Genomic DNA, 14,663 nt, shown 5'->3' with positions numbered 1-14,663 from the left:
AGAGCCACTCCACCACCAATCTCTACCTGATCTGGACTTGAAGGATCCAGTTAAAGCCTGGATATCAACAACTCGTGGGAAGGCCTGTTTTGTCCTCTTTTCTGAAAAGAGGATGTAAAGAGAAACATACACTTAATGGACCATTCCTTCACAGCCTGTGACAACTCATGGGCTTCATCATACCGTTTTCTATGACAGCTTCAGTCTTCCCCTTAACATAACTGCAACCCTCCTAAACCTGAAGGTGCTGGTGAGTGGGTGAAATAGTCCTGCACCTGAGAGAGGGGTGGACACCCCATTGCTTTTGTTCACTTCAGACTTCTCCACAAAGGGGAGCTGCAACCTGAGTGCTCCCTTTCATAACTACCCTTCTCCATGGGCACCTGAGATATGATCTCAAAGGACAGGTTCATCACTACTTCTTCAAAGTCCTTAACCCATCACACAAGTGACATCTTGCATTTATTTGTGCTGACCCCCCCCCCCAAACCCCTGCAACTGGTAAAAGTGTTTATTTTATAAATATTAGCCAAGCCCACCACCACAACAATAAAGAGGACCAGACTTTATCCAATATAAATTTGTTTTTATTGAAGCAGCAGTCACATGACTTTATATCTAGCCTTTAGATTAGGCCTGACGGAGTGAGCCAGCCCTAAAAAAAATGATGTTTCTTTTTGCACTAAGAGACATAACATGTTTACATACATCATCCAGTATTGGAAACGAGCAGACTCAAACACAACATGTGTTGGTTTATCTGGGAGGTACAGCCCCACCATTTGTGGTGTTCATATAATTCACAGATACTCCCAAAGACCATTACTAATGGGATGAAAGTTAAAAGAAAATAACAGCTACACCAGACCATGAACACAGGAATCAAAGACAGCAGCTTATACACATTTTTAAGAACTTGTCCCTTTCAGGCTTGTATTTTTTTTTTTCAAAGCAGTGTCTGCATAGCTTCCTTGACATCAACTCCAAAGGTTTCCAAGATGGAAGCTGCACCTCTTGGGGCTATACAATGGAATAAGATCATTTAAGAGAACGAGAACTAGTGTTGATATCTTGACTTTTATTAACAGCTTTGTGTTTCTCTAATTGGAGGAACGAAGTGGTGATGTGACTACATAATGCATTGGCAAAATAGATAGGGTGAAGGAAATAAGGTTGGGTACTGAAATAAAGACCACACACTTGTGAATTTTAATTTCATTTCCAGGCTAACCTACTTTTTATTTAATGCAAATTACAGTACCAGTTAACTATTTCCAAACCAAGTCACATAGAACGAAATGTATTTACAAGGGAATGGGGAAAGGGAAAAAAAACATTGAGCATACTTTTCACAAAAAAGTTTATATTTAAAATGAAAAAAAAAAATCAGTCACAGAGGCATTCAAGTAGTAATAATGTTAGACAGATTTTGCTTTTCCTTTATATCAAGACAGATTTGCACAAGTGTTTGCAATAGTTTGTATACAACCCACAGTCCTTTATATATATATATATATATATATATATATAAATTTTGTTTTTTAGATTTGATTTTAAGATGGAAGTGGTCACGCTAATTGGTATGTGTACAGGCCCAAGTGATCCATCGGCAACACATTTATGAATGCAAATTTTACAGGCAAGCACATTTTCATACATCTATCTGTATCTGCCTGTAGACAGATATAGTAAGAAAAAAAAACTTAAAAATTAACACAAGGAAGTCTACTTTGTCAAGTTAACCCCTTATGTACTGGTTGTCATTTTGCTTTTATTGCAGAGGTGCAAATGGAGCAACAAACTTGAATAAAACGTCATAACCCTTGTGAAAATAATCCAAACCCCAGAGATTACTTTCAAAGCCTCTCAAACATAGACCTTAGTCTGGGGCTCTACTCTGCTTCTAGTTGTCTTATTTTCAGTGGCTCAGGTTTCTACCAGAAAAGACAGATTTTACTGTAAAGCATACTTAGTTTATTTTTCTATATAAGGGATATAAGGGAGAAAGTGTTTGACTCTGTGATTAGATGATCACTAACATGAACGAGAAATCAGATACAATTTTGGTTTAAAACAAAGAAAAACCCCCAAACTCCTGGGGATCTGGCATTGGCCAAACTTCCTTTGGAAGATTCCAAAGTTAAATTCCTTAAAAAGGAAAGGGAAAAAGAAATGAAATGCCAGTGTCTTTATATCCACAGGGATAGAGAATACAATAGTCCTCTTAGAAACCTTTGCATTGGTGCAGACAAGATGACTGGTTAGGCAGGCTTCATTAAAACACAAATGAAAAATATGTGTCTAAAAATTAAGAGGACTTAAAAAAAAGGACACAACATGTTGCTGGAAAGAAGGTGCAGTCTTCTGCCTTGCTGGAATGAACACATGATATTTCAAAAATAGCAAGCTTTGGTTTGGTAAAGTTTTTTTTTTTCTCCTTCTTCTACTTGAGACATCTTATATGGAGTACTTGGAGGCAAAACAAGTAATTTTGATTTTTTTTTTCTTTCGAAAAAGGCCTTCATGATGGGCACACAGTAAGAAACAGATTTTTTAAAAAGATAAGTTAAAATGACATTTCACTGAATAGGGGTAGAGGTGACAGGAGGGAGGGAAGTTCCCTTGTGAAAACAACAGTCCTCACCGCGCAAGCGGCAGTCGTGCAGCGGCCACTAGTAACTGCACCACAGCATTTTAAACCACTCATGTATCAAAACCGATACAAGTATTAAGAAACATCGATTTACAAAAACCAATTCTCTCTCTCTCTCTTTTTTCTCTCATTTGGGAGGGAAGTAGATGAAATGGAGGAGAGAGAGAGAGAGAGAGGGCAGAAGTCTCCCGGAATCTGCTGTTTGTAAGACCCATGGTTAGGGTTTGGGGGAAGAGACGAGCAAAATCTACTCTATTCCATATTCTCCGGCTTGAGGGCTCCCTGGCACTACACTAAGTCCCTGGATGAAATGGAACTGGTCACTGCTACTGAGGAGGAAACAGATGTTCAGAACCAAAACAAAGGCAGGGCTTGAATGAAATGAGATTATGAAAATGATCATGGTTTCCTCTTTCCACTCCTGAGCATGGTAACTGTGGAAGCGGCAAAGACACTGTTATGAGTGAGCCATTATTTCAAAGGGAAGGGGGTGGGACAGGGAGACATGGATATTGAGACCAATTAAAATCTGCAAAATGAAAAACAGAAACAAAAAAACAAACACATGGAAGCGAAGGCACTCCAAACTATATAGATACACTATACATTGCTAGAGTTATTGTTACAATAATACAGGCCGGTACCTACTGTACAGAGTTAAAACTATATGGCTTTAAAAAGCTCGTCTACAATTTGTCTGATTATTAAACAGAATCACTGCCCTGAACAGTAACTTTTTGCTCATTAATAACAGTTCCTGGGTCCACATATTTACATACAAAACAATAGAACTTAAATTTAAAAACATTGAAAGAAAATATAATGTACAAGCTTGAATTTGGTGAGGAGCTTTTATTATTATTATTTACAAAAAACATTATTCAGAGACCTGGATCCCACTTGTATAAGAGTTCTGTGATCCCACCATGATCCTTGAGAAAGAAAAATCACGAACCTCAGCCCTCACACACACACAATTAAAATGAGAGAAAAACATTTGACTTTTCTCTCTTCTTCTCTTACCCCATTTGTGGGGGAAAGTGTTTCCTAAAAGAAGCACAGATTTTTATGTTCTCCAGCAAGTATATCAAGTTCAGAGTAGTGTCTGTGTCCACATGTTTGGCTGGGTAGTTTGGTCTCAAAGTAGGTCCACTTCTCTGTCACAGACCTGCTATCCAGCTTCTTTATAAACCCTTTCTGAAATGGTCTATCAAAGCCATTCCCTTTAAGAATTATGCTGTCAAATACTTTGATTCAGCCTTCTTTCAAATCTTAATTTGCTCTCAGGAGCTCATTATGAAAAGTAAAATGCAATTTGTTTGATTTGGTTTGACTGAGTGTGTTACCTTTCTCACGAACTCTGATATAACCAGAGGTTGGAGAAACCCTTCTGTGGCTTAAGAGCTTAGCTAGACAGTGAGTGAAAACTAGGATGGCTCGCAGGTGCCTCTCTGGGTACTGGTTCACGTCAGCATGCAGTATGACTCTCTTGGAGAGTCACACACACTTGGTTAAGAAGCAGGACAGGGTGCTGGGACCTGCGTGAGGGCTGCCAAGAGACTCCACTTCCGAATCACCTGGAGGGTGAAGCCCCTAACATGACTTAAGGTGACAACAAGGAGGGTGAAAGGTTATACACAGTCTGGGCTCAGCTCTGCAGCCCTACAGTTATCAGCTAACCTTGGAAAGGTGTGTGGGGAAGGAAGGAAGGAAGGTAGGCGGGAAAGGCGGCCATCACTCAAGTGATCTTTAAATGTAAAGTACAACTGATTGTGCCTTAAAGATTCATAGGTCAAGTAATGGCCCATAAGCACCAAGGTGTCTAAGGTTCTTTTAGAGTATATAAGGCCCACATAGATGTCAACCTTAAAAATATAAAACAAACTAGCTGTGAAAATCTATTTCCTCACTGCCAACATAATCCTTCAATTCTCCTTGCTTTCCAAGGAATATTGCTTTTTCTTCAAAAACAGAGACTGAGTCTTACACTGTTCACTGATTTTATGAAGAAAACGAAAACTCTTAACTAGGTGTAGTGGGAAACATCCTCATGCTTCAACTAGTCAATTTTGATATTGTGGACAAAAACAGAAAGACAGAACAAAACAAAACAAAAAAAACCCAAACAAAAAGCAGTACTGAATCCATGTATATAACACATATACACACATTTATATAATCAGTTTTCCTATAAAGTCAGCAGGTACAAGTGACTGTTTATATCATTTTGATGTGTAGTTTTTAATATTCCTACCATCTAAAATCATGGCCTATCTCACATGCATCAATAAATAAAATTTAAAAAGCTTGAGGTTAAAAAAGCTGAAATTAAATACAGATTCTGGATTTGGAGTTAAAATTAGAACTATATGCAGAATGTGGCAATTTCTGCAAGCTCAATTTGCAATTAAAAAATATGAAAAATAAACCAGTAGACTGTTACAATTCACATTATTTAACTACGATGTCCTCTCAAGTGTATCTTTCCAAGGGAAGCAACTTTAGAAAAAAAAAAAAATCTGGACAAATTAATTCACAGTGGTGAGATCTGCCCGGCCCATCCTCCTCCTCCAGGTTCATCAGCTTTTGACCTCTGCAGCCAGAGCGGCCAGCTCAACACCCTTCTCAGTCTTCTCCTGGGTCACTGGATTAAAACTGTACTAAGTTTTATAGAGAACCTTTGGTCAGGCAAACAAAGACCCACACAAAGAGCACACACGCTTCTCCCCTGACAGCTTCAGAAGTTTCTTTACCTACAGAAGTTTCTTCACCACTAGCACTGATTAAGAGTAAAATAAACCTTGACATCGATTCAGAATTTTCCCCTTACAGATTCAAACTTTATTGACCTCCCGGGTTACAAATGACACACATTTCCTTTGTCTGCCACACCTGCCATTGACATGCCAAAGGCAAGTCTTCAAGTACCCGAGGATATGGATTAATTTTACAAGTGACATTTAAGTCCCCATTGAGTTACACCTGCTAAGCTCCCAACCAATTTCAAGCTGTGCACTATAACCAAGTCTTACACTTGACTTTAAAAGAAAACAAAGTTCAAAAAAATTTAAGCACAAAGTCTTCTTCTTTTGTGGAAGGGGCATGAGGCAGGAGTCCTGTTTTTAAAGTATACAACAGCAGACTTTTGATAAAAAAAGATTGTCGTGGGAGAGAGATTGTGTGTTCTAGTGCTCCGCTTTCCCCCTCCCCACAACCCCTCCCACCCCCTGGATCTCCCTCAAGTGAGAATACAATGAAACTGGTTTGTATTTATAGATATTTTACAAGGTTAAATAAGAACAACAATAATAATAAAAAAAATTGAACACTAAAATGAATAGGTTTTTTTTTTTTTCTCTTTTTAATTTTCTTGCCAATCGTGACCAGTGTTGCTGAGTGACACTCAAGTAAACTGGTGGTTGTTCCTGTGCAGCTGGCTGCTCGGGACTGTTCAGGAGGAGTCGGAAGCTGATGCAGAAGCGGCATTATTGGTCTGTCCACGGTCTCCAGCATTAGCATCTGCAAATCGAAAGCCCCAACAGAGAGCATGAACAATGCTGTAATACCTCAGAGAGAAAAGAACGTTGCCTCAACTGCAGACTGAGAGCTGTATCTGGAGTGTTGTTTTAAATATGGCCAGTACTATGATATTTCAGTCCCTCTGCTGGATCCCCAGGTTGGGAAATCTGTTGTGGGCCCTAGAACTTGTGCAGCAGTGCTTGAACTTCTTTGGTATAATTGTTCTCCAGTTTGTGGGTCTTCTGCTCGGCAGTCTACGGTGGGGCTAATGGTGACCTCCTCCAAGAGGATTTATGCCACATGCTGCACCTCCCAGGTCTGCTGCAGTCAGAGTCCCTCTCCCTGTGGCAGGCCACTGCTGACCTGTGCCTCCACAGGAGACACTCAGACACTCAAAGACAGGTCTGGCTCAGTCTCTTGTGGAAAATTCTTAAAGAGACAGGAATACCAGACCACCTTACCTGCCTCCTGAGAAACCTGTATGCAGGTCAAGAAGCAAGAGTTAGAACCAGACATGGAACAATGGACTGGTTCCAAATTGGGAAAGGAGTAAATCAAGGCTGTATATTGTCACCCTGCTTATTTAACTTATATGCAGAGTACATCATGCGAAATGCAGGGCTGGATGAAGCACAAGCTTGAAGCAAGATTGCTGGGAGAAATATCAATAACCTCAGATATGCAGATAACACCACCCTTACGGCAGAAAGTGAAGAGGAACTAAAGAGCCTTCTGATGAAGAGGAGAGTGAAAAAGCTGGCTTAAAACTCAACATTCAAAAAAACTAAGATCATGGTATCCGGTCCCATCACTTCATGGTAAACAGATGGGGAAACAATGGTAACAGTGACAGACTTTCTTTTCTTGGGCTCCAAAGTCACTGTGGATGGTGACTGCAGCCATGAAATTAAAAGATACTTGCTCCTTGGAAGAAAATGATAAACCTCGACAGCATATTAAAAAGCAGAGACGTTACTTTGCCAACAAAGTTACGTCTAGTCAAAGTTATGGCTTATAGTTTTTCCAGTAGTCATGTATGGATGTGAGAGTTGAAATGTAGAAGGCTGAGCATTGAAGAATTGACGCTTTTGAACTGTGGTGTTGGAGAAGACTCTTGAGAGTCTCTTGGACGGCAAGGAGATCAAACCAGTCCATCCTAAAGGAAATCAGTCCTGAATATTCACTGGAAGGATGGATGCTGAAGCTGAAGCTCCAATACTTTGGCCACCTGAAGTGAAGTGTTGACTCATTGGGAAAGACCCTGATGCTGGGAAAGACTGAAGGCAGGAGGAGAAGGGGACGACAGAGAAGATGGTTGGATGCCATCACTGACTTGATGGACATAGCTCCAGGAGATGTGAAGGACAGGGAAGCTTGGCATGCTGCAGTCCATGGGGTCGCAAAGAGTCAGACACAACTGAGTGATTGAACAACAACAACACTATGAAATCTGAATTTCTTTCTGCGTAGATATAAGTATGTGCCTTGGATGGGTCTCGGTGCAGGGAAGATGGTGCCTCTGCATAAGCCTCAGACTTATGCCAGAGAACATTTCTATCAAAGCTCTTGCCATAGCTGGGATTAGAATAGGATGAATATTCAACTGGAATCCAGCTTACCTGAAAATAAATGAACAGTGCACAGCTTGGAAAACTTGCTAGAAATTCTGAATGGTGTTATAATATGCCATCTGCTTAAGTAGGTGAATGAGTGGAGGCAATGAAAGCAATATGGGTCAGTGTTGATAGGCAGAAGCGCCAAGCGTAAATCAAACTCGACTGCTTGCTTTCTAAGTATAGTCCTTCTCCATTATTCACAGAAATGGAAGACACAACCAGCAAAGAAATAGCCACTGAAGGACCAATTCCCTTATTCAACTTAATAAAGCATCTTACAGTCAAACATCAGAGCACTTGAGCTTACTTTGCCTAATACTTTGGAAATACATGTATCTTTACTACTTACTTTAATCCACACCCCCCCCAACACACACACTTTTTAAGGTCCACTATTATTTCATAGCCTCCAGTAACATTTAAAAAGGCATTTAACTGTGTCCAGATTGGCTCTCCATCTTAGGTAGGCAACATACTGCTGTTTCAGTGGCTAGTCAAGTTGCATCTCTGTCTTAGACACATGACTGGGATATATGGCTAGGCAAATTTCCTCTCAAAAACTTCACACTAAGCCCTGATCAAGAAGAGAGGTGGCCTGACTGAGATGGGCAACTTTCAAGAGCCACCATCCTAGAAGTCCACCACTCTTGCCATCAAGGCTGGTGACACCAACAAAACAGACTCAGAAGTTCTACCTCCCTCTGGAGACTGTAGCTCTCCTGTATCCTATGAGTAAATTTTATGGCTGAATGCAACATTTGGTCCTTGAATCTTTCTACTTTGAATTTTTTAACTGAGCAGGAAACTGACCCCAAGAACACACAGCAATTCTAGGTTAAGGAACTCTTGTTGTTGTTCAGTCACCCAGTTGTGTCTGACTCTGCGACCCCACGGACGGCATGCAGCACACCAGGCCTCCCTGTCCCTCACCATCTCCTGAAGTCTGCCCAAGTTCATGTCCACTGCATCGGTGATACCATCCGGCCATCTCATCCTCTGACACCCTCTTCTCCTGCCCTTAATCTTTCCCAGCATCAGGGACTTTTTCAGTAAGCCAGCTGTTCCCATCAGGTGACCAAAATACTGGAACTCTTAAGGATTAGATACTCAGCTTATCATTTTGATGGCTACTCTTTAAAAACTATACTTCCTTCTGAAATATCTGATTATTCCTTTAAACAATCTGCCCTTATACTTAACTCAAACTTTGGGGAAGAAATGTTTCTATCTCTTAATAAGAATGGCTGTGTTCATTGGTTTTATTTCCTTCAAAACAGCTTCAAAAATGCTTCTAATCCTATTTTCATGCAAATAAGTACAGGCATTATGACATGAGGGTCCATCCATTAGGTCCACATTGCCCATGGCATGGCATCACAATAATTTATCTGAATGGCTCAAGGACAGGTGGCAAGAGAGGATATATGGTATTTAACATAGAACCTATGCTCCAAAGGCAGGTAAACAGTCTTTCACATTAACCAGTTAGTAACTGTATATAACACTTCATTCATAACTCCTGTTTTTTTTTTTTGTACATGCCCTGCTTATCAGGAGTTTTAGTCTCAATGATCATTCAAATTCTGTGTTTCAATAACCTAACATCAGTTCCTATTCAGGCCACAGGTTCCTATAAGTCTTTTGCAGGAAAAATGTTCATTTTCATAATTTAGGCACAGGCTGCGTTAAAAACAACACTCCTGAGAAAGCCTGGAAGGTACAAACATATGTCAGAATATAATGCTCCTCACAAACCCTGCCATTGCAGCATCTCTCATGCTCTGGACGACACTCAGAACCTATGCATGATTATCATCAAATAGAACTTTTCTCTCATTTTTAACATGTGAGGATGACAGGTTAAACTGTCACATTATGGTCTTCCTCAGGTCTTCGAGATCCACCAGTCATCAGGAATTTATCAGCACACATTATCAGCATCGTCACACCCCTGGCCATGCTGGTCATTAGCTATCGGCCAACACTCACCAGGACTCATCTACATTGCCAGCCAGCCCATTATTACTCTTTGGCAATATTCTATTTAGCTACTAATCTGCAGATGACCTTGCATTGGCTATTACCTATGAGTTAATGACATTCCCAAAACTAGTCTCCTCTTTCTTGGATAAATCCAAAGACCTGCTAATATGATTATAATAAAAAGCACAAGCCTTTTAAGTGGACATATAATCAGAAACAAAATCACCTTCTGAATGATAAAATTTTAAAAGACATTCACATTCCTCAGGTTTGTAATTTAATGATATCTTATTTTTCTTTGAATCATTTCCAAATCACTTGATGAGTAAAATTTTAACAGCTAATTACTTTGATTACAATTATCCTTGATATCTAAAGTCACAGCACTGAATTCATTCATCAAAGACAAAACCAAAAAATAACCCCAAAACCTTTGCCCAGTGCAATGAGCTCTACTTAAAACCAGGTTATAAAAGTCCTTGCTGAGAAAAAGTATAGAGTTCTCTATATTTCAGAGGGATATAAAACAAACACAAGGAGAAGAAAAGCAAGACAAACAAAAACACGTGAACTTTCATAAACTCAACAGTAGCTCCAACAGACTGCCTGGTTTATTCAATGAGCAAAGCTATGTTTTTAAAGTTCTTCTTGGTATATGCTTATTTTGATCCCACTGTCAATTTTGTATATTTGTTTACAGACTTGAATCTGAATTAACATGGACCCTCTATAATTTAAATGTTAATTTAAAATTCTGATAAAGTCACTAGATTTAGATGTTTACTGCAATTTCTATAACTTTCTTCTCAAACATTTAAATAGTTACTATTTTTTTTAAATATTCTTTTCCACTATGTTTAATCACAGGATATTGAATACAGTTTCCTGTGCTGTGCAGTAGGACCCACTTGTTTGTCTATCCTATGAAAGAGTTCACATGTGCTAATCCCAAACTCCCAGTCCTTCCCTCCCCTGCCCTCTTCCGCCATGGCAACCGCAAGTCTGTTCTCTATGTCTAAACAATAACCCTTTAAAAGCAACAAAGCTCATCTTGATTCTTCATTCCCTTCCCTTTACATATGTACTGATAAAAGTGATGCAATCTGGCATTATGATTTAAAAATAGGCTAAGATTGTTTATCTTCCTTAAGTTGAATCCAATTTCACAAATGTTTTTCCACAAATATTTACTGAGTATGAAACTCCATTGTACAACTTAATAGCTGTGTGATTATGGAACAAGTTATTTAACCTCTCTACCCACAATTTCCCCATAGGTAAAATGGTGATAATACCACCATCTATGTAATAAGGCCTAAGAAGTGCTTAGTAATTGTCCAATAAATGGAAAGATAAAAGAGACATCTAGAAATACACAAATGTGTAATTTAGTGTGACTGCAATAACCACCACCATCACCACAGCATCAGTGGTAGCAGCTGCTGACATCTGGGTGCTTACCAATGTGCCAGATATCATACCAAGTATGTTGCAAACATGTCATTCAGCCCACAATGTAAGAAATAGGCACAATATTGCATCCACTTTGAAAACGGGAAGAATGAATGCACAAAGAAATGAGATAATTTGCCCAAGGTTACAGAGGTAACAACCGGGAGAGAGGAGCACAGAGGGAACAGAGGAACAGAATGATTACCTTTATGGGCTGTAGGAGACAAGCAGAAAAGATTTCCTATCAAAGGAAGAAGAGAGGGCTTTCATTCAGACCTAACCCCTACATAATCCAATATGATTTACAGAGTCTACTTCTATTAACCAAAGGGTTATTACATTAAAACAGATCAGTGAATTTATAATAATAAAATTACCAGTATGGTTATTTTATTATCTAATTTTCAAATAGTCTGAATAGGATACACAGAGATAAAGGTGTTTTGTAAACAACTATAAGTGAAGTCACTCAGTTGTGTCTGACTCTTTGTGACCCCATGGACTGTTGCCTACTAGGCTCCTCTCTCCATGGGATTTTCCAGGCAAGAGTACTGGAGTGGGTTACCATTTCCTTCTCCAGGGGATCTTCCCGACCCAGGGATCAAACCCAGATCTCCCACATTGTAGGCAGACGCTTTACTGTCTGAGCCACAAGGGAAGATTATTTATTGATTTCCAACATTCCTAGAAACCAATGCTCATTACCAGCCCTCTGATATACCATAAACCAACAAACCAAGGATGGATTTGAGGGAGAAAGGAGAGAACAGTCAGCTTTGGGGGAAGAAGGGATAAGATCATTCTTTTTACACTGTGGTAGCCACCCTCCAAGATGGCCTCAATGAGGCATGCACCTCTTGATGTCTATACCCTCATGTAATCCCTTCCTCTAACAAATAGGGCCAGCCTATGTAACACACAGGATATCAGAGAAACAACGGTGTGTGACTTCCAAAAGTCTGGACATAAAAGACACTGTGGCCTCCACCTTCTCTTCCTTGGATCACTTGGGCTAGGGGAAGCCAGCTGCCTCAACATGAGACACATATACTACTATGGAGAGGTTCACACAATAATGGGCTGGGCCTTCTGCAAATGCCAGTACAAACTCACTCCCCACAGGAATGAGCCATTCTGGAAGTAAAACTTCCAACCCCAGGCAACAATCCTTCAGATGCCTGCAGTCCTGGCCGACATTTTGGCTACAACCTCATGAGAAACCCTCACCCAGAATTACATAACTAGGCTGCACAAAAGCTGTGTGAGATAATAAATGTTTACTGTTAAGATGCTAAATTTGGGGCTATCTTGATACACGGCAGTAGATAACTAATGCATACATTTTCACAAGCCAATGAGAGCACTATTGAGCAAGTCCCTCTACAAAATTTGGTATGCTCCTAATAAACTGTTTAAGACATGGAAAACTACACCAGTTGTTCATTTGTTTTTCCCCTAATCCTGAGAAGAGTCTATGGTTCTATGGCTCTGGTACTGGGTATGGCAAAGGAAATTTGTACATGTATTGAGATCCATTTTATTCTGTATGACCTTAGAGGTAAAAATGACAAGTTGGGCAATCCTGTAGTGAAACTAAGGGCAAAGCTCTAAAATATTAGGTTCCCCCAAGAGTACACCAGGCTATGACTTCTGTCCTAGAGTAGATTTTTATGTACAGAATTCCATATCTGATACACATATTTTCCAGGAGAGGAGTCATAGTTTTATTTTCAGATTTGTAAAGATCTGTAAGAGCTGCTAGATAATCGAGTCATGGATTTGATGGGCAGCTGTCTCAATACTGAGGAAACTGCACCATCTGGTTGCTTAGGTGGTAAACCGAAAGTTCTCACCCTGATCCTTTACTCGTACACCCCTGCCAATGCCATCAGCAAGTCCTGTCCATTCTCCCTCCAATGTGTCTGATCAAATGTGTAAATGGGGAGGGGAAGGAGAGCGAAGGGAAGGTCCCACATTTATAAACTGGGGCCAAAAGGTTTAAATAGAAAAGCAGAAAATAAGGGAACAGGTTAGGTGGAACAGGACAGAGAATAAACAAGGGAGCTGGGGTTCCAAAGGTTCAGTATTCCAGAACTATAGGTCTATAAAAGTTAAACCTAATTGATACAAGTGTTCACTGTCTGGCCCAACAGCAATGATGGAAACGTTCTATCTGTACTCTCAAATAGGAAGACTGCGAGCTACATTTGGTTATTTAACTGAAATTAAATAAAAATAAAATGTAGTTTCTTATTTACTCTAAACATGCTTTCAGGTTCTCAAAAGCTATAAAATCACTGTTGGCATATCAGTGAAAGAGCATATTTCAGATATATCAAATCTTTTTTTGTGCTTTATATGTACTTTATAAATATACTTGGGAACTTTAAGTATATTTTACTTAGTTTCTTTATTATGCTCTCCTAAGCCCATTTTGTAAATTTCTATTCATGAGCCTTCCTAGTTTTATAATTTAGAACTGTCTCATGACAGCTCAACTCCTCTAAAAGATAGAGTTTTGGAGCTTTGGGCTATATTGTGTGTATTGTGTACACCCGAAGGTCCTAATTTGAGATGTTCCCATTCAAGCTGTTCCAAGTGGAAATGCCTCTACTTAAAACTAGGTCTCACATTAGTGGTATTAACTGACACATGAACAAGCAACACTGTTACTCATGAAGAATTAAAGGTATATCTCAATGTTACATTTAAACTAAAATCATACTCTACACTAATGAAATCAAGTATCAGTGGTAAGGAAAAGGATTCAATTTTCATTTTTTCTCTTTATAATGTCTACCAGGATTTTGATAACTTTGTGTGTATCATAATGAGGGGGCACTTCTAAGCAAAATATCAGCACCTCTCTTGTCATAGTATTACAAGGAAAAGGTGTGGCATGAGATACCATGGTGGATTCAGTCATTTAAAAAACAGAACCGAAATTCAGACACCAGTGAGGCAATCAATCCAGCAGCAAACCTGGAGGGCTTATCAACCATACTGTTTATACTTGGTCAGCTGGCAGCAAAGAGACCTTAGCTGCTGTGTGTTCAGGGGCAGAACACGTTTTAATTAAGAGGCTTGGTTGTTCAAGGTAAAAAACTGAAAGCCACGGAGACAAAGGATGTTTTTTATCTTTTAAGTTAAAAAACTTAGTTGAGGAACAAAGAATAAGAAAAGGCATATGAATATAAACAAGTGACTTTAAGTAAGGAACTGAGGAACACTGGAAGAATACCCAGAAGAATGTCTGATAGGATACTCACCAACTCAATCAAGAAGATTTTACAATACTTTTGGAAGAAGGAGGAAAAACCCAGGTAAAATTTTTGACTTAATAGGAAACAACATGTTTTACATTAAAATAAGCAATTTCCTAGAAGTGATACTTAGCACTGCTGTGGTGAAAATAATACCAAGACGGTATGACTCTAGGT

General features: G+C 39.4%; 1 protein-coding gene across 33 annotated transcripts in view; it reads right to left on the bottom strand.

Moving 5' to 3' along the window:
- Positions 1 to 3,485: 3,485 nt before the first annotated feature.
- Positions 3,486 to 14,663, bottom strand: part of GSK3B (glycogen synthase kinase 3 beta) — a 267,763-nt gene continuing 256,585 nt past the window's right edge. For 31 of the 33 annotated variants that reach the window (XM_081571915.1, XM_081571924.1, XM_081571923.1 and 28 more), the window contains one exon: positions 5,996 to 6,172. In XM_081571915.1, the coding sequence (XP_081428041.1) occupies positions 6,105 to 6,172 (68 nt within the window). In that variant the 3' untranslated portion in view covers positions 5,996 to 6,104. Of the gene's footprint in view, positions 6,173 to 14,663 lie in introns of all 33 variants that reach the window. The other 2 variants (XM_081571905.1, XM_081571937.1) reach the window with 1 other exon arrangement.

Source organism: Giraffa tippelskirchi, chromosome 2, assembly GCF_054371585.1.
Source record: "Giraffa tippelskirchi isolate mGirTip1 chromosome 2, T2T-mGirTip1v1.2.pri, whole genome shotgun sequence".
NCBI lineage: Eukaryota > Metazoa > Chordata > Mammalia > Artiodactyla > Giraffidae > Giraffa > Giraffa tippelskirchi.
Note: the sequence above shows the minus strand (reverse complement) of the source record. Positions and strands in the feature narration are given on the sequence as shown.